The 24952-nt window shown below is 47.0% G+C and overlaps 1 protein-coding gene across 2 annotated transcripts; it reads left to right on the forward strand.

The window, feature by feature from the left end:
- Nucleotides 1-1268: 1268 nt before the first annotated feature.
- Nucleotides 1269-24745, forward strand: WAS (WASP actin nucleation promoting factor). 2 transcript variants are annotated; one of them, XM_084836220.1, is made up of 12 exons: nt 1269-1420; nt 6793-6933; nt 7804-7890; nt 10401-10497; nt 13127-13168; nt 13457-13507; nt 16165-16342; nt 18803-18845; nt 20183-20336; nt 21543-21925; nt 23108-23213; nt 23585-24745. In XM_084836220.1, the coding sequence occupies exons 1-12, from the start codon at nt 1307-1309 to the stop codon at nt 23635-23637; spliced, it is 1449 nt and encodes a 482-aa protein (XP_084692346.1). In that variant the 5' UTR covers nt 1269-1306; the 3' UTR covers nt 23638-24745. The 2 variants fall into 2 exon arrangements, with proteins under 2 accessions (XP_084692346.1, XP_084692345.1); XM_084836219.1 differs by lacking the exon at nt 23585-24745 and having other exon boundaries at nt 23108-23401.
- Nucleotides 24746-24952: the final 207 nt, after the last annotated feature.

Below are 24952 nucleotides of genomic sequence, written 5' to 3' on the forward strand. Positions count from 1 at the left end.
CTAAGGTCAGGGAATTTGCGGAGAAGACTTGGCAAGCATGGGAGTAGTTAAGTCTCTTTCCCACAAATTCACCCGTTGCCCCCACATTCATTTTAATTTTAAAAAAATAAATAGGAGTTTGGGAACAAAGGAATCTGTAGTCAGCAGATCTATGAGTATAAATAATACGTATTGTTTAAAGTCTTTGAAGCACTTCTGCCTTTTCATGGTTGAGAAATGTTACAGGCATCCCTCAGTGCTAGTTCACTCCTCCGAGGATCACCGCTGTCGTCTTTCTGCTTTGACCCTCAATCCTCTGTTCAGGGTTCTTTTCTGCAAAATGTGGATAATATGACACAGGAATCTGGTACCTGGTGCAATGTTTGTGGTCTTGAGAACATCTGCCTTCATTTTTTTTTTTTTAATTCACTGTGATGAACAAGGCACATCTGAAAACCCATTACTGGACTGTGTTGGAAGAAACTTCAATGTTGGCAGAGAAAAGCTTTCATCCTCCACATAACAAGGCCTTTCTTCATGACTGGATGTTCATCGGATGTTCATATATTGTGACTTACAAACCTGTTCATCCTACCGCTCCACTGCCAAGTTCTTGGGGGTGGGGGGAGGAGCAACAATATTGGGCTCAGAATAAAGTATGCTTATTAAATGTGTATATGGGAAACAAACACATCTTCGTATATTTTCACAAGCTGGAGGAACTAATTTTGTGTGTGCAGTATCTGGAGTTCTCAGGAAAAAAAATAAAAGTTTTTTCTGGTCTGAACCTGATTCGTTTCTCAGAGCAAAGTTTTTTGTCGTGGACTTCATCTTAGCATGGCATTGTCAAAAAAAGGGACACAGGATCGCACAGAAATTGCATATGCTCGTGTGTATAGAAGCAAATTGAGAAATAATTACTTTAAATAGAAATACAATACATCTCAACATAGTCGGTAAGACAGTGACCAGGTGCTAACTTTGGATAGGCAACTTCAAGGTCCCTCCTTTCTTATGGTTTCTTGTGGTTCTTTATCTTTAGACTGGACTTGGACAGCCCTTCAAATAGAGGACTGTCCTCTGTAAAGTAGGACATTTGACCATCCTACGAGTCCATCTTAATCCACACTTGGCGTCTGTTTGCCCTTCAGCCTTGCTCAGGGCTGGATGTTGCTGGGACTTTTTTTTTTAGCAAGATGGGGAACCCAGCTAACTCTCTTCTGTATGACCCGGTGGTTTTGAGCTTCCTGTTCAAAAAAAGTATCCTTGTGACACGGAAGTTCGCTCTGGGTGAGATCGTGGGGTGGAGAGCCCTGACAGGGCCAAAATGAGCCGGAGGTCCAAGCCAGCAGCCCGAGGGCAGCCGGAGAACATGCCCTCCAGCCTCCTTGAGGACCATGAGAACCAGGAAGTGTTCGAACTCTTGGGCAGGAAATGCACGGTAATTCTCTTACTGTTCTGGAGAGGGAAAGCCATGGCTGAACGCAGAACTTCTCATGAGTGGGGCTGAGGGAGGAGCTTGTCACTGGGATAACAGGTGGCCATGGGCTAGGATTTCATTGCCAGATTTGAGGAATCCAAACGATACAATTGAGAAGAAGCATTCAGTTTGGTGTGGAGGTGAGAGAGTGGGTGACGGCTTTAGGCAAAACCCTTTCAGTCTGATCTCCCTCTTCCCACTGTTGTTCTGACGATAAATTAGAAAATTATGATGATGACTAAGATAGGGGTAGTAACTCAGTTGCTGAGAGGTCCTGGAGAATTGGAGCTTGGGAATGTGATAAAGGGAACTTGGAATGGGGATGCATAAATTATATGGCCTAATACTGGCCTAGGCAACAGTTCCAGTAGCTATCTCATTTCTCATTTGAATGTGTTAATCTAAATGTTTGCGTACTTAAATGGGCCATTGGCTAGTTTAGAAATAAGAACCTGATCAGGTTAGTTTAAAAAACAAAACAGATGGCACGCAGAAGACGTTAGAGGTATCTGACTCTGAAACAGTTTGATGCATACGGGAGAATATAGTGTAGTTCGGTTTCTGTGTGCTGCTTTGTCTAAAGGAAATGGGGACAGAAAACCACTTCCTGAAAAGGCCCAGGCCCCAGTGTATAGGCTCTGACAGTGATGACATACAGCCTGTTCTGAGGTGGGACTGCAAGTCACAATCACCCCCAGTAAACACTACAAACAGGCCCTTTTCACCTGGCTCAAAAATACTGTGCCAGAACATGGGGAATATCCATTGGCACAAAATAGATATATGGCCTGCAAGTTGCCTGATAACATCATATTCCTTATTTTTAAGAAGAAACTGTTAGGACAGTAGAGATAAGTTATCTTGTTCCACAGCAGGGATGATGTGTGATTTCCTCCCAACTGAAATGATTTCTTCCCAATTACCATTGGGAGCTGTAGTTTTGTGAGAGCGTTGAGAATTCTCATTTACAGATTCTTAGCCTATTTATTTATTTATTCATTTAGTATTTCATTCCCCCCACCCCCTTTTCTTTTTCTTTTTGCCCAAAAGCCACTGAGGCGATGCAGCCACTGACTGACTGGTTTACTTGGTACTTACTGGTTTAAATTTGTAATGTAGATGAGGCATGCCCTTATTTTAAACCAGGGTTCCTTCTTAATTCCAAAATATTCTAAAATATTAATTCCTTCCAAAAATATCACATAGCACATAATGGCTTGGATCCTAAGATGCTTTAACATATGGCACTATCCTATATTTATCTACTCAGAAGTCCTATTGAACACAACAAAGCTTACTCTCAGGTATGTGGGTATAGGATTGCCACCCTAAGGAAGTTCACTGAAGGAGTTTCCCATCTCCTCCTCCCCTTTGTAGCCATCCGTGCCCCAAAGAAGCCTCTCCAGATGTGTGCGTGGGGCTCCTGAACAATTTGGGATGGGATGGGATGGGATGCAGGGGGAATAGCCCAAAACTGAGCCTTTGGGGAAATTCCCTTCTCTCTCGTCAGCCCCGCTCCTCCATGCCCCTATCTCACATGGTTCACAAGGGGCATCTCTACACCAGCCTAAAATCCTACATTTAAAACAGGTCTTTCGGCTTCTTTTTTAAATGCAGGATCACAATGACTCCCTTTTCCATGTGCTTTCTTTCCCCCACTACCCTTTCCCCCTCCTTCACCCCATATCTTCCATTATCTTTCATGGATCTCACTCCTCTCCTTGCTGCTTTTCCTCTTTTCAAGGAGGAAACTCAAGCAGAACACAACGGGGTAATTTGATAGCTCATTATCTGCGATCTATTTAAACATGGAACAAACAGCATTTAGTGCAGGAGACGCCTTGGATGATCACAGTGTGAAGGAGCAACCTCAATTGCAGGATAAAAGCTCAGTGTAAAGAAAGGGCTCCCTGACCCTCCAGAGAGGCTTTTTGGGGTGCGGGTGGCTGTGGTGTGGAGGAGGGGACTGGAACCTTCCGTGAACTTCCTTACATTATCTTGTCTTAGGATCCAAGCCAATGTAGGTTCCTTGTCTTGTTTTGCCATCGCTGTGGAGCAACTGGTATTTTGTGGTGCTGCTTTAGCTTCCCCAGGTGTTACGCCATCACCTGCCCCTATGTCAGAATATATTGGGGAATGTCTGCTGTTTTGGACACAAAAGTGTGAACCTCCTAGCTTTTGTGACTGGGTGACACTTCCCCATTTACACTTCCTTGCAGTCACACATGGGAGAGAGAGAGAGAGAGAGAGAGAGAGAGAGAGAGAGAGAGACCTTCTGAGCAATAGTGTACACAGAGGAACAACTGTATGGAGAGCCAATTTATAAATGTTAATCAATTACAAATAAAGCAGGCCACTTTTGTGGCAACTGGGCTATAATGTCTTTCCTGCCGTAAACATGGCAAGTGTGAAGGGCCGATACATGTACGATGGGGTCCCAGCTAATCACCAAAGTTGTACTAAGTTGGATTGTCACCCGATTAAAGAAATCTTACTTGATCAACCAAATTAATTTTAATCAATTAACTCTGCATAAATTTGCATATGACTGTTGGGCAGAGCATGCTTACATGGTCCAAGAAAGATAAAGTGTGGCGGAGGAACCAGCAAATCCCAAGCCCTGCCCCGGGCTTATACAGGCAGGGCAGAAGGGGTAGAAGTAAGGGTGGTGATCCTCCCTTTGGGGAGGCTTTTTACTGCTTGTTCCCACCACCACCACCGCCACCACCATTTAAAAAAATCTCTGTTGCTCCCAACTGGAGGGGAATAAACGATGCCAGCTCCAGGCATAATAGTCTCCTCCTGACCCCATTCTGGGGGCTTGGGGGATGGGAAGGTTTCTGCCCCGGTATGCCCACTTGGCTGTTGGAGACAGTGGTGGCCCAAGAGTGAAGGGGGAATGCCTCCTCTAAGATGATACTCATCATCTTCAGGTTGTACGAGTAGCTATATTAAAACAAGTCACTTTTTTTAAAAATGTGCCTGATTAATTAATTATCCAGGTTGCCTTTTTAGTAAATTAAATATTTTTATTAATTAATCAAGGCAAAGGCTGCAGCCCTCATATCAAGTGATCTTTCTGTGCACATACATTATTTAGATTGTAATGTCATTGGGAGCAGGGACCTGTCATGTCCCATGTACCCTGATGGCATTGTATAATTAATAATACAATTGCGAGTGTATCCTCCCTCCTAAATGGAGTGCTCCTGTTCCAGCCAACCATATCCTCAAAGTGGGACATTCCACTCCCCCCGCTCCCATCTGTTTGTCTTTTCCAACCGTTACTCTATATTCAGTAATTTCAGAATATGCTCAGTCTTCTTTGGGCTTTTGTGTGTGTGTGTGTGTGTTTTCTCCTCTTAGTTTTTTTTGTTTTGTTTTAATTGTACTTCTGTAAACGTGAGGGTTCCCCCAAGCATGTGGATACTTTCCTCTCATTTCTCAGTGGCCCCGTTTTGGTTACAATCCAGGCAGCACTCATCACCTGAGTTTGCTCTTAGAAAGAAAGGCCGGCCCTACCATTAGGCAGAGTGAGGCAGCTGCCTCATACAGCAGATATTGGGGGCAGTGGCAGAAGCTGCCTCCTCCCAGGTGTTCCTCCTGACCCCTGACCATTCCCCTCTCTTAGAAGACAAAGCTGTATGTGCCACAGAGCCTGTCCTGCACTACCTAAATTAGCCTGCTAACCTTGGGTGTGGTGGACAACGCTATCCCATTGCCACTGCTGTAGAAAGATTTAACTGGGATTTCTGTCAGCTCCTGTACATAAAATGGAGCAGGGGAGGAGGCACCATTTTGTGTTTTGCCTCAGGCAACAAAATGTCTTGGGCTTGCTCTGTTAGAAAGAGCGATTCATAATATATGATAATGTATCAAAAAGGGTGTAGAAAAATCCATTCTTAACCATTTCCCTTGACTGTGAGAAAGCGTATGAACAGATGGCTGCATTGTGCTAAGGATAACTAAAATAGCTAAGTGTTCTTTGGTGGGACAACCAGATGCAAAAGAGAACAAGACGGGGCGCACCTTTCTTCACCATGATAGGACAAGTTTATACTTAGCAAAATACCATATTCCCCACAACTATTTATTATATCATTGTAATTATTATTGTTTATTTAAGCTAGCTCAATCCTGCTTGACATCTCAGGATTTTCGATTGGTTTACATAAAAACACATATGATACAATATAGAAACAGTACAAAACAAAAAATGCCATTGAAACATTACAACGAAAGCAGTAAAACAGCCGTGCCTTAATCGATCACAAGTCAGCCAAAGCCTGAGTGAACAAATGCATTTTCTAGAGGCATTCAAAGCTCACCACAGTTTCTGCCTCTCGAACCACATGTGAGAGCACGGGAGCCTCCTTCCCTTCTGTAATATTTGGTCACTCTATTTTTCAGCCTCCATCCACTAGCCTCCAACCAGCAGCTCCATCTTCCAGACCCCTTTATTTCACTTCCCTTCACTGAGGGCTTTCAGGGAGGGAAAAGGAGAAGGGTCCAGAGTGGCCGCTCTTCTCTCTTGATTCCGAGTTCTGTGGGGCACGAATAGAAAAGAAACAGGGACCAGGTTAGGTTCCCTCCCGGCCTCTTCTTGTACCTGGCCAAGCAAGCTTGACCTTAACAACTAGGCCACAATCTAACCTCTCACTTCCCCAAGACACAGCCTGAGGGTTGCTTCCTGAGTTGGGTTTTTGGGTCAAGTCTGGCTCTCATTTTGTCATTAGGCCCTACCTATTTTTAATGTCCTATTCCGTAAGGCAACTTTGTTTTCCAAACCCGAAGGCTGACCTTTTTTTTTTTTTTCCTCGCAAGGCTCCTGAGTCTTTAATACCTGCCAATCATGCAGCTGTTAAAGGCATAGGAGCCTTGTCAGGGGGAAAAGGACCCTTTCATAGATTTGCCTGCTTACAGAGGAGGAGAAGGAGCGGGACCCTGAAGCTCCATAACAGTGCCCTTCCCTGACACTCACTGGTCTTCTGGGCCTTGAGGGTGTGTGTGTTCATTTTCCTAGGCTCCCTGGAGTTCTAGAAATTATGTTCCCCATACCAAGACTGAGGCCTGAGGCAATGTGGGGAGACTGATTGGAGTGTGGGTTAGGAGGGGCAACAGGTTGGGTGACATGGTGGATGGACTGTAAATGTAAGGGAAGCTATGGTAGCAGAGAGGCAAAGATGGAGAATTAAGACGGGGGACAGGCTCACAGTTTGGTGGTGGTTTGTAGGGAGCACGGTGCTTGGGCTGAATTCATGTACCAGCGCCTTGTCACATTGCATCCTTGTCCCAGCTAGATCATTAACTTGATGCTTGTTCTTTCCTGATAGGCCATGGTCACAACTGTGGCCCAGCTCTTCCTGGCTTTGCCTCAAAGCAGCAGAAATTGGTCCAAGCAGGGCTCTGGTGTCCTGTGCTTCGTGAAGGATAACCCCAAGCGTTCATACTTCATCCGCTTCTATGATCTTAAGGTACCACGTCCTGCCTCTGTCATGACCCCCAGTCCCTGGATTCCACTCTCACTAGAGGCAGTTATGTGCCTATAGCTCGTTCACTAGAATGACCTGTCTCCATTCTATATTCATCCCATCTCATGCAAGGAACTGAGAACCGACTCATCATGTCAAAGTTCTCTTTTCTGCTAGGCTGCTACTGCTCAGATTTAAACAAAATGAAGTATCTTATGGTATAGGAATATCTAGGAATAGATTGAAACGGGTTTGAAGGCAGTGCCAGAGAGGGGGAGTTTTGCGGGATTTCCTGCCTTGGGTGCCAGAATAACTTGGCTGGTCTTGGGTACTGTGCACCTTGACTGAGAGGGGGACTGCCGCTTGTGCTTCACCTCAGACAGCAAAATGTCTTGGTCCAGCCCTGTGTCTGCCCTGTTCACATGCCAAGCATGTGTGAGTGTACCTTTACAAAAAAATGTGCATGTGGATGAGAGGAGTTGAATCCTCTCCCTTACCTCACTGTGTTCTGACTGCTCAGTTCTGGTATCAGAGCTGGGTTGGGAGAAAAATGCCTCCAGAGACAGAGTATGAGGAATTAAGGTGGGAGAGGGGAAGGCTCAGCTCCCCCCATCCATGTGACCTTTTGTGGTAAAACATTATATTCACACACCCCCTTTAGAACCAATTTGGCTGCCCCCATCATGCCTAGTTTGGTCCTGAGAATTAGACCAAACGTAGGGAGGCATTGCTCGTGGTGCAAATCCTGACTGTAATCTCTTGCCTCTTGAACGTTTTATATCTGTAATTAAAAATATCTAGACATGGGTATGTGTAGGAAAGGCAAACTGTTAATTAATGGGTGTGTCTGCTTACTTTTTCCCTTTGTTGCAGGATAGGAAAATGACCTGGGAGCAGGAATTGTACAGCCAGCTGGTCTACCTTGCTCCCACCTTCTATTTCCACACCTTTTCAGGAGATGTGAGTATTCGAGTGGGGGGTGGGGAGGTGCGTGCATCCATTGAGTTGAGCTGTGAAGGACTCAGTGAAGGAGCTGTACAGACCGGGTTTGCACAACATGACAATCCAGCAGCAGCCAGCCATGGTTGGTTGTCATGTTGTCCGTGCCCAGAGCACTTTTCGCGGGGTGGCTTATTTTTCAGGAACAAGCCAAGCCGAGAACCCATGGCTTGTTATAGGGTTATTTTCTCCCACGATGACTTGTTGTGTCATCCAAACCCAGGAAACCAATTTTATCGTGGGTTGCGGTGACTGGCTACAGAGCCACTTGGCAGAAGTGGCAAAAAAGCCTGCTCCACTTGTTTTTTGTGGTCTCACTAGTCACTAGTGACTGTCCTTCCAAAGTGCCAAAGTGGAATTTTAATGTTTGTTTAATTATTATTTTTTTTGTTGGTCTTTCGCAAGTGCACTCTTACAGCTTTCCCTTATGTGGAGTCTTGCCTGGTCAATGTCCTTGTCTGATTCATCTGTAAAGGGTAGTGGTGAAGGCGAGTAGGTAACATACAAGGAAATTGACAAGATGAGGTTGCATATAGGCTAATTTGTGTGCATTTGCGAAGGACCAGGGGAGAAATAATACCAAGGGGAAGGAGGGACCCGGTAGCCTAATTCAGAGGCACCAAAAAATGGGGGAGGGGAAGAGCCAAAGGAATAAGTGCACCAAAAGCAGGGACACACACACACAATATCTCGCCCTTGGCAACATCATCATCTCAGTTTGAAGTGAACTGTTGTCAACCGCCCAGAGAGCTTCCGCTATGGGGCGGTATAGAAATGTAACCAATTAATTAATTAATTAAAATAAGTGTTGAACTGATGCTTAGTGTCTTCCACCCTTTCAACACTTCAACTCCTTCTCCCATTTTCACAACTCCTTTTCAGAGTACTTACTGCTGCGGTTACTGCAGGTCCCTGACACTTCCACCAAAAAAAAAACCCTGAGAAGGCAGTTGCATCAGATGGAGTGAATGTGGCCCCATGGGGTGAGGGGGGAGCAGGTGTACTGCTGGTGTTGGTGCCCCATTTGTTCTGTCCTGCCACCCTTGAAGCTTTTTTTTTTTTAATGTTGGGAAAAATTGCACATTTGGGGGGACTGGGAAGTAGATGGAAGGGAAATATTTGCAACTTTAATGGCAGGCAAGTACATGGAGTTGAAATTTGTGCAAATTTAAGGGCTAGGAAGTAAATGGAGGGGAACTTTGCACACTTGCAGTAATGGAGCAGTTCATGCATGTGCACAGATGTCCCCTCCCTGTACTTACCAGCCATTAAATTTGCGTACATCTCTGCAGTTTTTAAAAAAACTGTTGGGGAACCGCATAACCGCAGCAGTGAGTGTTCCGAAAAGGAGCTGTGAAAAGGGGGAGTTCATATCTTCCCTTTCCAGAGTAGCTGGAGACTTGGGGAAGTGTTGAAAAGGTGGGGGGCTTTGAGGGCTGCTTCACACGGAGCTTTTATCCTGCTATTGGGATGGCTCATTCACAGAAGTTTGTGGGTCCTTTTTATGCCATTGTTAACCTCCAGGGCACATCCAGAGGTATTTCCTGCTTATTTCATCACAAAAAGATCTGGAACTCATGAACCATTTTTAAAAACTCGGAAGGTTATGTGATTAAAGCAGCCACTAGATGGCGCAGTTTCATTGAGTTCTATGGAACCTTGAAAATTAAAAGCTTCCCCTCTCAGCAATCATGGGGTCTCTGTCTGGGAGCCTGTATCACAGAAAGGCTGCAGAACGGGAGGTCTGTGGGAATTTTCCTTAGTGTAAAGGCAGCCTGAGATGTGTCAGTCCAACACTTAAAATCGAGAGGATCACTTTGACAAGAGGGAGATATTGTTCCCTCCTCCGTTTGGTGCACCTGCTTCTTTGACCCCCCGCCCCATTTGCTTCTGAATTGCACTACCAGGTCCCTCCTTCCCCTTAGTATTATTTCTCCTCCCTATCTTGGCAACTGTGGGGAAATTAACCTATATGCAACCTCACCTTGTCAATTTCCTTGTATGTTAACTACTCCCCTTCTTAGCTCCTTTTGACAGCTGAATCTGACAAGGAAATTGACCAGACAAGACTCCACATCTCAGACAGCCATAAGAGCGCACTTGCAAAACACTGACAAAAATAATAATTAAAAAATGCAACCCCAATAGCACATTTCTGAGGTACCGAAAAAGAAAATTAAAAAATGCTAGGGAATGAAAAGGGGCAGCAATTGGAACAAGGAGGGGAAGATAAGAAAGTTTTTACCATGACGTCCCCTGGGATACGTGATGGAGCCGGCTGGAGCACTGAGGGAGAAGGAGGGGGAAAACAAGCTGTGGCAAGCCCCATCATCTGTCGGGTGTACTGTGGGTTGTTCTGGGTTATTCGCAGGGTGGGTTAGCATGACGTGGGAACCCGCCCATAGAGCTGCTGCTGCTAGGAATGGCAGTGGCTCCTTATTACAAAGGTGTTGTCCTCCGGTTGCTTGCAGGAGTGCAATGTGGGGCTAAACTTTGCCAACGAGAGCGAGGCACGTAATTTTCAACAAGTGGTGGAAGAGAAGATGCAGAAGAGGAACCAGAGGATGGGTAAGTGGGAGTTCCAAGCAAGGAGTTCTAAGTGAAGGGGGAGCATCTCCCCCTAGAGCCCAATAGAATCATAGACTAGTAGGGCTGGAAGGGGCCTATAAGACCATCAAGTCCAACCCCCAATACTGTTAGGAAAAAATCTGCCTCCTTCCAAATGATGGCTCTGGACAGGAGCACTTTTTGGGTTTGCAAATGATACATTGCAAACAATGTGTGTGTAAGGCAGGAAAACTGGCTGCTTTTTCTGAAGCAGAGCAGCTTTGGGAAGGGCCATCTTTTGAGCAGTGACGTTGGCAGTTGATAAGGGGGTGCTTAACCCTTTCGCTATTGGCCACTATTCTTTTCCAAATTGACCCCCTCCCCAGCCAGCTTTCCCCCCCCCATGGAGTTACAAACAAAGCTTTAAAAAAATCAAGGAAGGAGAGAAATGAGAACATAATTTACACTTCATTTGCTTAAAGTAAGAATATAAAATATGCTTCAGACCCCACAACTGCTGTTGTCCCCTGAGAATACAAGAATCCCTGGTTTAGGCTAATGTAGCTGCAGGGGCATTATACAGTTTTAGTGTACCTGGAGAGAATCATTCTTTGAAACATTCACTCTCCCACCTTGCCTGTTCCCTGGCCTGACTCTTTCGCTTTGCCAAAGCATCAGGCTTTATCATCCGGTTGCAACAAGGATGCTGCAGGCCTGTTGCTCGTATTACATTGGAAACAACACTCCCTGGTGGGGAGAGGCCTGCATGCCATACGTTGGCTTCGATTTACAGCCATAGGGTCCTACGCTTCTTCCAGCTCTCTCTGCATATTGCAGCTGCATTTTATCAATCAATTCCCCAACCTGGTGCCCTCCAGATGTGTTGGTCTGCTCTAGAACTCCCATCATCCCCAACCAGCATGGTGCCCTCCTATCTGGGGGGCACCAGGTTGGAGAAGGCGGATCTTCACTGCAGTCCCAGCCATGATACTTTGTGCTGAGGTGGTTGTGTGCCTGCTGACAGCCATGTGCAGAGCCAGGAGCAGGTTTTGTACAATGCTACGGGAAGTATTGCCAGGCCTCAAGGTTTGACCCAAAGTTTCAGAAGTCAATAATTCTACACAGGACAGCAGTTAGAAGAAAAACTGTGAGATCTCGAACAGGGGTGGATAGAAGCTGTTTTGGATTTTAATTCCCAGAAGCCCCTGCCAGCATGGCCAATGGTCTGGAATGATGGGAGTTGCAGTCTAAAACATCCAGAGATCTCTCTTCTGCCCAACCCTGCTTAACACACACGCACGCACACGCTCCATCCAGCGTGGGCTTCCTTCTCCCACTGCCGTGGGTCTCTACCCTAGCTTCATGAGTAGCTTTTTGAGTACTTCCACAGATGCACAAAATAAATAAATTCAGTCCTCAGTTCTGCACATATGTGGCATCATGCATAAAAGTCCTCTCAGGGAGAGGGCTGTAACTTGCTGGTGGAGCCCCCGTTTTGCACACAGAAGGTCCCTGGCATCTCCAGGTGGAGGTGGGAAAAACTCCTCTCTGAAACCCTGGAGAGCTGCTGCCAGGCAGGGTGAGAGCAATATGCTTTAGTGTGTGCAAGCATTCAGAGGAAAGAATTACTGTTCGTTTTAGAACAAGAGACTGAACGGCTTTAAGCAGCTCCTGAAGAAGGAGACATTTCCGAAACGCTTAGAGCACGATAATTTTTCCTTTTTCGAGCACCGGGGCCTGCCTCCCATTTCTTTGTTGCCAGGCAGCATAGACAATACTGAGCTAGCTGGACCAGTGTTCTGACACAGTATAGGGCCGGTGCTTACGCTATTTCAGGATAAGGCAGGCTTAGCTGGAAGTCTGCTTGGATTGTCTTGGAAGGCTGCCATTTGCTGAGGGTCATCCACCCACTTGGACTGGATTGCAGCCAGGACTCTGAACAGTTCTTATGTTATGCCACAAAATCCTCATGTATGCATCAAGGAAGCCCAATTTGCACAAATTAAATTGAGCAAATTCCTGAAACACATGTAAATTTAGTTGATTTTACAAAAAAGTTCCTCAATTAAAGTCTCTTGTTTTTATTCCAAGACTCCTCCTCAGTTTTTTGTAGAATTTGGGATTCGGTGATGGGGAGCAATGCAGTAGAAGGAGGGTTTGGGGTGAGAGAGGGAGAATATGCGTGGGGCGGTACGGTTTATGTGAACAGCTGGAGGATGTAGAGAAGGGGCAAGCTGACATGCAGTTGCAGGAACTCCATCCCCTGACCCTGTCTTTGGCAGACATTGCATGCACGTTTTCAAACATATTGCCACCATGAGAGCTAGAAACTTAAAAAAAAAATGAAATGCTTAGGAATTCAAATTTTGCACAGTGCCAAATTCCACACATTTAGAACTGAAGCAGAGTCTGTATATATTTTCCAGCACCTCATCCTAAACATATTCTCACTAATAAAGCGAGTGGCTCCTATAGCAGAAAGAACCCAAAGTAACATATACGAAGAGCTGTGCTGGGTGCAAACAAGGCTCCACCTAGTCCAGGATAGTCCTGTGTCCAACAGAGGCCAGACAGATCTTTTAAGGAGGCGCACAAGCAGGGTATAAATGAGCCCTGTTTCCCTCTTCATAAACCTCTTCCTCTTTTACAGAAAACAGGCAACTGCCACCGCCACCACCACCAGTCAACGGGGGTACGTATCCCTCCTATAAACCCATCATCTTTTGCGCATGGTCTTCTCATAAGAGTGTAGGAGCGCACAGTGCTGGTTGTGGGCTTATTGCTGGAAAGAGGTGCAGAAGCATTGCTGTAAACTTGGGAACCTGAATCCTAGAATCCTTGTTTTAGAGCACCTGGACAGCGATGCTGGCTGTGAGAAGGTCCCAGCAGCTCCACCTCTATTAGGGGTGATAACAGGGAATTGTCCTGGGACAGTTGGTGGTGACGCATCACTAATCGCTGGTCTCTTTGCCTCTATTAGACCGAAGACCAACTCTCCCGCGGTCCCCATTGTCTGGGGTTGACTTGAATGGTAAGCAGCTTGCAAGTTTGCCTGGCATACGGTGCTTCCAGATGAGGCTTTTATTGTCCAATAAAATACATGCCCTGCCTCATGTATGGAATTTTACAGGAGGTCCAGATGATGTCTTCTTCCACTAGTAACCATCACATGTTTTCTCTCTGCTTCTTCTGTTTTGTTACCAGAAAAAAATTATGTTAAGGAGGGAAAGACAGGTGCACAATGTGTTTTGACTGGTAGTGCTTGAAACTCTCAAAATCTCTTTCTTTCTTTCTTTCTTTCTTTCTTTCTTTCTTTCTTTCTTTCTTTTATATCTCCTACCTTCAACTACAGGAGTCCACAGGGTGGCTAATACAGTATGAAAACAGAATATAACTATAAAATAAAAAAAACATACAGTACTAAAAAGTTGAAACATACTAAACAGAAACAGCAGAAGCTCTCTCTGTACAGCAGCAATAAAACCTTGTTTAACTGCTTAAAAAATAGATCCAATACCACTCAAATGACCTTTTATAACAGAGGTAACAAATGTGGCTGGCCACAGTGTAACATTTCACCACTCTCACCGTCCAGTAACATTTCAGAGCTGTAGGTTCCAAACTGCAAAAAGGTCACCAGTCATTCCAAGCAGAGTGCTGCCCTTATTGAAAACCCCTGTCCGTGGTGCTGCATCACCTGTTGAAGTGGTTACTGACTACAGCTCTCTTCACACCTGGCATTTTATCCCACTGCAAACCGGTCCTTTTGGTTCCAGATCCTTTCAGGGATTTACACTGGCCCGGTATACAGGCATCTCTCATAGTGCATCCCTCCGCTCTATACCTTTCCATGGCTGGGCGGAGCTGCACGGAACAATCCGGACAGAAGGGGGCTGCAGGCCCCGTGCCCCCTCCCCTCCCCCGATCATTGGTTCCTGCAACAGGATTGATGGCTCTGCCGTCCCTCCACTCCTCCACAGCAGGAGGGAAGTCGGAAGCCCTTCTAGTTGCCTGGACAGTGGGCTATGGGAGCCGGTCCCCTCCTTCCTCCAACTTCATGGCGAGGGAGAGACACTCTTCTCGGTGGCTTACCCCGAGGTTGCTGGCGCTGCTGGTCCTTCTCTGCTAAATATGTCAGTGTGCGATGGACTTAAATGCAGTACATTGCTTGCACTACTGAGTTTGAAGGGTATACTGATTTCCGGGTTCCCAACTACAGAAGTAAGAAATCCACAAACAGACTTGTATGCAGTCAGTGCACCAAGCCATCCCTAGCAGCCCCCCACCCCCCAGCAACCACTTCACGGGGGACACCTTCTTCATTAGACCCGGCTTGCTGCCCCCACACACACTGTTATTGCTCTTCTCCCTTATTCTGGCTTCCCAAGGATCCTGCAAGGTGGGCTAGGAGAAGAGATAGTGGCTGGCTAGGTGGGAGGGAGTACTATGGAAAACCACCTCAGTATTACTGCTTTATCTAAAACAACACACGCACAAAAGAAACCATTCGAAATGACCTTTCCAAGCTCTGCATGATGAATTTATTCAGGGGAGGAGAAAAGGCACTTTTAATACCCATTGAAATCCTAACTGTCAAGCCTTTCTCCTGCGTGGCAGAGAAGGGAGACTCCCCCATCCACCCTGGGAGGAAAAAGGCCCATCAATCTGGTGAGCAAAAGGGAGAAGAAGCAGTCAGTGAAGTCAATGGGAGTGGGAGGTTCCAAGTACTTGCACTGAAGGGGATGGGAGACCTTAAGACTGCTACTTTTTGTAGACTTACAATGCACCCCTATGCATGCCTACTCAGAAGCAAGCCACACAGACTTCAATGGCACTTACTCCCAGGAAAGGAAAGCCTTACAGCCAATGAGTTTACTCAGAAGTAAGCATTGCTCTGTTCAGAGGGATCTAGAGATGCATTTTGGATGGTTAACCACTGGAACGGGAGAGAGGCAGAAACCCCCACCCTCCCACCGATTTGTTGTCATGACAATGTTATTCAACATGCCTCAGCACGTGCTGAGTGGGATCAAAAGTGGGACAAAGCGCTAAAGGGGAAATACACAGGGGGGAAATGGAGATTTCAGTCGCAAGCACAGAAAATGCCGGGTTTTCCCTGTTCTCAGATAACACGGGAAGGGGCGGGGGGGAGTTGTGAGATAGCAGCAGGAGTGTAGAGGGCGTCATCTAAAGTGCCCGCGAAAACCAGTGATTAAAGACAAACGATCCTGCTAAAAAACCAAGGTGTGAAGAGAGCCTATATCTTCTCCATCACATCCATCGGCTTAATCTGAGCCGAGCCTTAAAACCTCCCTAGCAATGACCAAAAGGAAAGAATACAGGATTGTATGTGTTAACTTTTTGTTCCAGCACCAGTGGATCCCTATACTGTCCTTATGTAATCCTGGAATCTTAGTGTAGCACTGCAGATAAAGCTTGTCAGACCCTTTTTAGGCTCTCCTCTGCCCTCCCACTGTTTTGCTTAAAGGGGAAGATGTGTGCTCCTGTGCAAGAGAAAGAGGAGCGCACAACCTAATTTATTCTAAAACATTTTTACCCTGCTCTTCCACTGAAAACGCTCACAGAGCAGCTTACGTAAGATTAATAACAAACAAGATGGTTCAAAATGAAACCGGAAAGGGATGTTTGCTGATGTTTGGCTCATTTGCCCATCTTGTGTTCCCAAAGGACCCAGCATGCAGCCAGCCTCCCCTCAGGCTGCTTTGACTCTGCCAACAGTTGACATCCAGAATCCAGACATCACATTTTCCCGCTACCGGGGGCTCCCTGTTCCTACCACAGTGGATAAGAAGAAGGGGAAAAAGAAGATTTCGAAGGCTGATATTGGAGCTCCGAGTGGGTTCAAGTGAGTGCCTCTGGAAGCTACACACACCTCTCAAGGGAACTGGCTACAGAAGGGCCTCTCCCAAATTTCAAATGACATTATGGAAAGGATTCATTGACTTCCATCATTTATTTTTCTTATGTTCTATTATCAGCCTGTCTTGGCTCTGCACGTGGAGTGGCTTGAAATGGTCATCTTCCTACTGATGTGGACGTTTTTTTTAAAGCCGGTTGAGAACTCCTGTGCTTCAGAGTAGTGCCACTCAATTACATTTTGAGTGGGCTGGCCTCACCCTCTAATTTCTTGCCTGGGGTGGTGGAGGGGGTGTTGCCTGTCTTGAACAGGAGTTGCTTAGAATGGCTGCTGGCACTCTTGTCCCCACTTCAAGGGGCTGCCATGTTTCCTTCTGGTTTGCACTTGCACATCGTAAGGAAACATAAGCAGGCTGCAAGCGAGTCATGCGGTACAGCAAATGGAAGGTCATGGGGAACAGAAGCTTGGAAGGCAGCTTGGCGAAGCCCCGATATGGCCTGTGGGTTGCTAATGAAGGAACAGGATTCTCACGGTTGCCAGTTCCAGTCCTGCAGTTTCAGTGTCAAAGCTGACTGAATCCTGTGGCTCAGGATCTGGGTCATCTTCTATTATGACAGGGGTGCAGAACTTCTTTCAGCCCAAGGGCTAAATTCCATCTCAGAGAAGCTCTCAGGGACCACATTCCAGTGGTGGGCAGGGCCAAAGTCAAGAGGGGTGTGGCCAAAGGCAAATGGGCTGGAGCCAAGATACTAAAAAATACCAGCATATTTAATTTATTTATTTACAATATTTAGATACCGCCCCACATCAAAAGGTTTCAGGGCAGCGAAGAACAAAGATAAAAGAATAAAGCACCATATTAAAACAATTAAAACATTTTTAAATAAACAAATTCTGGACTTAATAAACCATGGCTGGTCACTCAAGGAACACCTCTCAAAATAACAATGACTTCAGGAGGCACCAAAAGCAACACAAAGTTGGCACCTGTCTGACCTCCAAAGGCAGGGAGTTCCACAGGAAGGGGGCCACCACACTGAAGGCTCTTTTCCTGTGGACTCCAGCCGGGCCATGGGTCCATGTGGAACCACCAGGGACATGCCCTCTGATGACCTCAGTGACCGGGCAGGTGGGTAAAAAAGAAGGCACTCTCTCAGGTATCCTGGTCCCAAGATGTTTAGGGCTTTGTACACTGGTACTAATACCTTAAACCTGGCCTGATAGCGAATAGGCAGTCAGTGCAGTTCCCTCAGCAAGGAGTTACATGCTGAAAAGGGGAAGCTCCTGACAACAGCCGAGCTGCTGCATTCTGCACTAGCTCCAGCGTCTGGACCAGCCTCAAGGGCAGCCCCACATCGAGCACATTGCAGTAATCCATTCTTGAGGTTATTAATGCCTGTGCCACATTTTAGCTTAAAGCTCTAACTGCCAGTAACTAAGACTTAGCTGAGGCATTTCGACCTTTTAGATTTGGGGGGGAAAACTGCACAAAAGCTGGGAAACCACCAAGCAATCAGTGGTTAGGGGAAAGGGGGTGGATGGCCTGGATAAAGGGTTACAACCAACTGGGGAACTCTGGAGGCCCAAATTGGGACCCCTGGAGGCCCAGATGTGGCCCGCAAGCCTGAGGCTCTGCACTCCTGCATTTTTAGCTCCATAAGATGATGAAGTTGGACATTTGCTGTGTCCCCAAACCAGCGAAGAGTACCATTCTCACTTTGGATGGAACACTCAGGAAGCTCAGAGCTTCTCCCCATCTCTTCCAAGGTGCCTCAATGTCCTCCGAAACCCTAGATGTCAGGGTGGAAACTGAGCCGATAGAACCCCAGAGCAGTTCTGATTCTGAGGAGGATCAGCAATCCATGGGAGAGGAGCCAGCTCATCCCTCACAGGCACAGCAGCTGACAGAGATTCCTCCTGCCGGCATTCCTGAGATAGATAGTGATCCTAGCAGTGAGAAAGTGCGGGAACGGGGCTTGCCAGACGCTCGACGCAGACGCAGGGAGCGACAAGCGATGGAGGGTGCGGAAAGGAGGCATAGTGCCTGTTTGGCGCGCAAGCAATGGCCGCTTCCCATGGACCAAGGGAAAGAGGGAGGATCTCTCCCTAGCCCATAAGTTCAGGGTCTTCAAGTGACTCTCTTTCAAACGGGGATCAGCTGCCTACTCAGAGCATAAGCTACTCTGCTGTTCCTTGCTTAGTCGTTGGTGGTTAGCATCTGAAAGAGTCATTAAGTTGTAAAAGGATTAAAGCCTTGAAAATAATCCTTTCGTCTGTGTCTTGAGTTGGCTATTGGAGTCTACTGAAAGAGGCCACTAGGGTGCTCCTGACACTAGGGTCAGCACTGTTCAAAGCCATCTCCATGATGGGGCAACAGCAAGCTGACTCAGATTATTGTGATCCAGAGCCTGCACTTATAATGGGATGTTTTCTGTGATTTTCTTCCAGGCATATCCAGCACATTGGATGGGATCCCAACAGCGGGTTTGATGTACGTAGCCACTGTGGTTCATCTGTGGCCTTGAAAGAGAGAGGCTGAATGTGGGGATGGGGCTCTGATGAGTGAGGTCTCTGACGGGTGTGAGATTAGACTTTCGAATTACTGCTGTCCAGGCAAACTCTGTGTTTATGTGAGAACTGCCTGTTTGTGGCCTGCCTGAGGGAAGTCATGAGGCCCTCGTAGCCAAGGTCTTTATGTGTATGCCAGTTTTAAGGTGTTGTCAGATGCAGTTCTTGAGCTGGTAAGTTCAGGTCAAGGCAAAAGCAAAGAGAAAGCAAGGCTGGTCTTTAGCTTAGCGGGAGTCTCCTAGTTATTCAAGTCCAGTGTGCAAGTCTGGACTGGAAGCATCTACTGGAATCAAGAGTTTCACCTGATCTTCTTTGGCCTATTGGCTGGTGTAGCTCGTCTCTGTCACTCCCTTGGCAAAAGTTGGGGGCGAGGGCACTAGGTGAATACCTAGGGCATCCTTCACCATCCTGATGCCCTCCAAATGGTTTGGACTGCATTTTCCAGCAGCCCCACCACATCTTTGCTCCAATGCACATACTCTTCTGAAGGTGCCTTGCCTTAATACAGGGATAGGCAACCTGGTGCCCTCCAGATGTTTTGGACTACAACTCTCTTAAGTCCCAGCCAGCATGGCCAATGTTCAGGGATTATGGGAATTGTCGTCCAAAACATCTGGAGGGCACCAGGTTCTTAAGAGAAGTGGCTGTCAGGGTTTCATTGCAGACATTTGCATGTAACATCAAGTTATCCCTTCAGTAGCCAGAAGGAGCCTGCATGGGACACAAAGTAGTCTTTAGAGCTCTATATTACTATTTTTTCCTTTCCATATGGCTAGCAAAATAAGCAGATCAAAACAACTGCGCTTAATTTATAGAACTGATCTGTGTTGGTTAGTGTGGATTACTGTGGCACAAAATGTATGGGGGGAGGGGCTGCCATGTTCCCGTAGCCCTGAATAGCATGGCTCTCCTGAGACAGTTCAGGTTTTAGGACTGGTTTGGCTACAACGAGAGTTCGAGGTGATGCTAGCTGCCTTGAGCACCATTTCCTGGTAGAAAAGTGGAGTATAAATCAAATGAGTCAGTACATAAATCAAATAGTAGCGTGAGCATGCCTGGGATCCCTGTATGGCAGAGGTTTGACCTCCATGACCGTCTTATCTGTTCCAGCCACACAGTTCTGTGCTGGGGAAGCCAGATTCTGTCGTGGTGTGATGACCATTGTTCAATGAGCAATTATCCCTGTGGAAGGCTGGCTCAGGAAGGCTGGCATGAAGCAACTATGGCAACACGCCATGTCTGTCTGTGTTTCTATTTCAGGTGAATAATTTAGACCCTGATTTGAAGACCTTCTTCTCCCAGGCGGGAATCAGTGATGATCAGCTGACTGATGTGGAGACATCAAAGATTATCTATGATTTCATTGAAGGCCAAGGAGGGCTGGAGGCTGTGAAGGAAGAGCTGAGACGACAGGGTGAGCTGCTGGAACAGGAGGGTTCCTCTAACCTCAGGTGTCTTTGGCCCCGTCTGCTCAGGTTGGACCAGTTAATGACTTGACACCCTGGTCCCTAGCTAGAACTGCACCAGCTATTGGAAAGTGCGCCCACATGGATTTTTGGTGTGTGGATGTGGATGTACTGATTTGGGTGATCGCTTCCGGAGGAATAGCTGCTGCAGCAAATACAACAAAGAGTCTTGTTGCACTTTAAAGACTAATCGATTTATGACGGGGTACATTTTGTGGAGTAATAGAGTCCACTTTATCAGATGCATGGAGTATTCTCCTCAGTCGGCAGTTATATATAATTTCACTTCATACAGCGTCAGACCAATGGCCCACCTGGCGCTGTCAGCCTTCAGTGGCAGACTGCTTCTTAGGGTGCAATCCTATGCATGTTTAGACAGAAGCAAGTCCTACAATTCCCAGCACGCCCCAGCCAGCCATGCTGGCTGGGACATTCTGGGAGTTGTAGGACTTGTTTCTGTCAAAACATGCATAGGATTTTGCACATAGGGTGCGTCCCGATGAGGCTTTTATTGCACCATTGCCCACCCTGTAAATTCATGGAAATTTAGGGGGTGGGTGGATTCCAGATGACATCATCTTCCATTCACAGCCTTCCTGTGTTTTCCCACTTTTTTTCTTACAGTGGAAAATCCATTAAGGAGAAAAAGATGGAATAGCTGCACAATGCCTTCTGATGGGTAGGGCTAGGATCCCTCCATCTGGAAGCACTCCAGGGCAGCCTTCCCCAACCTAGCACCCTCCAGATGTGTTGGACTACAACTCCCATGACATATTTGCAGGGTGCCAAGTTGGACAAGTTGTTGTGAATGGTCACTGTACTTACCCTGTATGCATTTTAAGCCGTACATAGCAGGGCCACAGACTGTACTTTTTGCATCATGGCCATTTCCTTTACCATTGTCTTGTCCATACTCAGCCAAGGAAAACACCTGATTATGTGGACTCTCCCCAACGGAGACGTATGCCATAACAAAACTGCTAATCTTTAAGAAGACATGGGACAAGAATCTTTGTTGTTTTTACTAACCTAAGTGTGATCCACACAAAAGGAAAGATACATCATAAGCTTTTTATAAAGTACTAATATATACAGATCATTATCCTTTAAAGCTGTCCTCGGGGATCTGAATGTTCTTACTTGTCTCTTTTCAGGTCCGAGTCATCCCCCACCCCCGCCTCCGAATCGTTCAGGGCCCCGCAGTGGCCCTCTCCCACCTGTCCCTGGCCCCCCACTTCCAGGTGGCCTTCCCATATCAAACAGAGGACCTGCCTTCTCCCCTCCACAGCCCTCTCAGGGACATTCCAGCCCTCGGTTTGGGCCAAATCGTCCTCCCCCACCCCCAGCTGGGCCAGTCCCCCCACCCCCTCCCCCCCCACCCCCTCCCCCACCTCCCTTCATGGGTTCTGCACCATGTCCCCCTCCCCCTCTCCCCTCTGGAGGGCCTAGTTCTCCAGTGGCTCAGCCTGCTGCTCCTGCCTCCACGGGGCGTGGTGCATTACTGGATCAGATACGCCAAGGAGTGCAACTCAACAAGGTGAGGCACATTGGGGAAACCCAGTGGACGGCTCATGCTTCATGTGTAGGGTGTGATTGTCATATATGTGACCAGGAAGGGATTCTTCCTCTCCCCCGCCCCCCGGGTCAATCTGGCTTTGCCTCCCTCTGTGGGTTTGGCTCACTGGAGGTAATTCATTAAGTATGTATTCATCGAGTGTGTGCGTACATGCGACAGCAGGGATTTAGCAATTTGCAACAGTGGAGGAAGGAGATATTGAATGAAGTAAATATGTCACAGAAATGTGTCCTCAGTGCTGGCTCCAGTTTTTTGAGAGGCCTTGGGCAAGGCACCATCTACGGGCCCTCCTCCCTCAGCGACTCTGCCTGCTCACCACCACTGTCAGCAGCTGCTGTCCCTGCTGCTCCTCTTCCTCATCATTGCTACCCCTCGCTTGCCTGACAGGCTGAGAGCCAGTGAGAGCTAGGCAGCGGCATCTCCTGCTCCTTCTTACCACCACGGTTGACTGAGCTGGAGCGAGAGGCAGCTGAACACCCAGTTTGCAGCAGTGAGGACTCCAGGCGGCTCTTGTCATTCAGCCCCTACTGAGGTGTGGGCTCTCAGCAGGTGCCCGACAATGCCTACCCTTGACACCAGTCCCGTGTGTTCTCATGACCTCTCATTTGAGTAAGGCACTCTTCCGCAGCCTGGCGCCAACACATCTGGGGGGCACCAGGTTGGGGAAGGCTGGACAAAGGCCTAGTTCCCATTCAGCCTGTATCACTTCAAATTGCGGGTGTGTGTGTGTGTGTGTCTCGGTTGGTGGTGGTGCTCACATAATGGAATACTCCTCAGGTGGAAGATTCCTACAGATAGAAACCTAGCCTGTTGGAGTAAAGCTAGCTAGACCGTCTCTGATGGCTATATTGGGGGAATGTTAATGTCTGGAATAGCATTCAATTGTATGAACCCCGCTCCAGTTTGAAGCGGTATAAGCAAGGCACAGGTTTACCATGTTCATGAGAACTCGGCCTAACACTGCCTATTACCACTCCGTCCACTGCGTTGTGCCAACTTGTTGTACTTACGTTTTGAGGATGAGTGGGGTGAGCAAAAACTGCTTCATGTGGTTGAAAGGTTAACTTAGTCAGGGTCCTAGAGTCCCTCAACATTGGGAGCCCAAATTACCCGACTTGATTACAGCCCCTCTATGCATTTCAGACACCTGATGCATTGGATTTGCCACCACCTGCGCAGAGCTCTGAAGGCCTGGTAGGGGCTCTTATGCATGTGATGCAGAAGAGGAGCAAGGTCATCCACTCCTCAGGTGAGTTTTGTTGCTCATCTCTGTATCGTACATCTCACCTCGAGGCTTGCATGCTTCCAGGCGACTTGTGCTCTCAAAAGTTCAGAGCTTTTGTGCTTATCGGGAAGTGCAAGAACAAAGCAAAGATCTGAGACAAAGCAAGCGGCATTTTGCAAGGGGCAGAATCTTGAGGCCTGTGCTGGTCCTGTGCCTGGTGTTGGTCAGGTAGAGACAAAGGGACCAGGGCAGACTGAAATCACTGCCAAGGGGAGTGGGGGTTGACTGTACATGGCATGCACATTCATCCCCCTTGGAAACCACTGTGCAGGTGCACTCTTGAAATGTCATCTTGTCTCCTCACACATTGTTGCCCTGTTCTTCTCTACCCACAGATGAAGATGAAGACAATGGAGATGAAGATGAGGATGATGAGTGGGATGACTGAGTCCAGAAAAATAGTGGCACAAAGCCTGACCCGCCTATCACCCTGTTGCCATGTGAATTGCTGTGGGCATTTAATCAGGGTGCTACTCTGTTGTCCTCCCCCCCTCCCCCTCCACACACACAATTTATGCAGACCTTTCTGGATTCCAACAGATGCAGGGGTAACTCTGCTTTAGGGTAGGCAACAGAGGGGTATTATTTTCCCATCCTCCTCTCCAGCATCACTTAGGCCTAAGTGTAATTCCTCTTCTCTTCCCTCACTTGTGCACCTGGATGCCTTTGACAGTCTTAGAAAGTGAGGCTGTAATCCTACCTCTTCCAAACCCTCAGTTTTGAGTTTTGACAATACCTCTTATAATCTCCTGCTCTAACTTTTTAACAGCCATATCATCTTTCACCCAACCCCCTCATCATCCTTTCTTTCCCTTAGCCATCTAATCACGTGTTGTTGTTTTTAAGCGGTTCCCCTTTTGAGGCCAACTTGCAGGTATGAAGATGATAGGAATGTAAGCAAAGCCTCTTTCTTATAAAATAACCTGTGCATTGTTAACTCACACTGAATCCTAGATGTCTGAATTCTTTGCACACCTTTCTAAAGAATGGTTTCTCTTGCTTTGGCATTGGGCGTGGGGGGAGGGGGCGCAACCTCTAAATTTTAAGACAAGTATACCTATTTATCTTCAAACATGGCAGAATGCTTTGATCGTAGTGTGACTGAGGGAGCAAAAAGCCACAGCTGATCACAATGGATCTAGTCTTTAACAAATTGCACTATCACAGAGTTATGTATTGAAAACGATAGCATTTCCAATGGCTTGAATTCTAAGCTGCTCTTCCATTCACACAAAAGGTATGTGTGATTTTTGACAACTCTTTCCTCAGACCCACACCATTCTCAATGGGCCCTCAACCTCCAGGAACAGATTTTTGGAGGGCACAGGAAGCTTTAGATTGAGGAAAGGGGAAAGCCTCGTTCCATGAACTCCGTTCTGTTCAAGGAAAGGAAACTTGGCTTGGATCCTAGTGTGCCTACCTGACAAAAAATAAAACAAAGCAAAAAATAAAAATAATTTGGAAGATCACAAAACAAATAAATAGCTATGCCACTTAATACTGTAGTAATTGGAAATTGTTCAAGCAACTAGCTCTACACAGAAATCCCGTTCCCCCCGCCCCGGTATTTTTGTACTCTGGATAAGGGTCTAGACAGCCGTCGTCACAAGTTCCTTTTCTTTGAGTCCCAGCACACATACAACCATAATCTTTCATGGTCAGAGACATGCCTCCTTTCTACTTCTGGCTCATTCTTAGGTTCA

The sequence above is a fragment of the Heloderma suspectum genome, chromosome 2, assembly GCF_057233095.1.
Source record: "Heloderma suspectum isolate Gila_16-S chromosome 2, 16-S_ref, whole genome shotgun sequence".
Lineage (NCBI taxonomy): Eukaryota > Metazoa > Chordata > Lepidosauria > Squamata > Helodermatidae > Heloderma > Heloderma suspectum.

Bases quoted from the DNA above. Each gene is read 5' to 3' on its own strand.
- WAS (XM_084836219.1), top strand. From the start codon at position 1,307: ATGAGCCGGAGGTCCAAGCCAGCAGCCCGAGGGCAGCCGGAGAACATG. The intron at 1,421-6,792 runs GTAATTCTCTTA...CTTTCCTGATAG, and splicing joins TCTTGGGCAGGAAATGCACG to GCCATGGTCACAACTGTGGC. The intron at 13,169-13,456 runs GTACGTATCCCT...TGCCTCTATTAG, and splicing joins ACCACCACCAGTCAACGGGG to ACCGAAGACCAACTCTCCCG.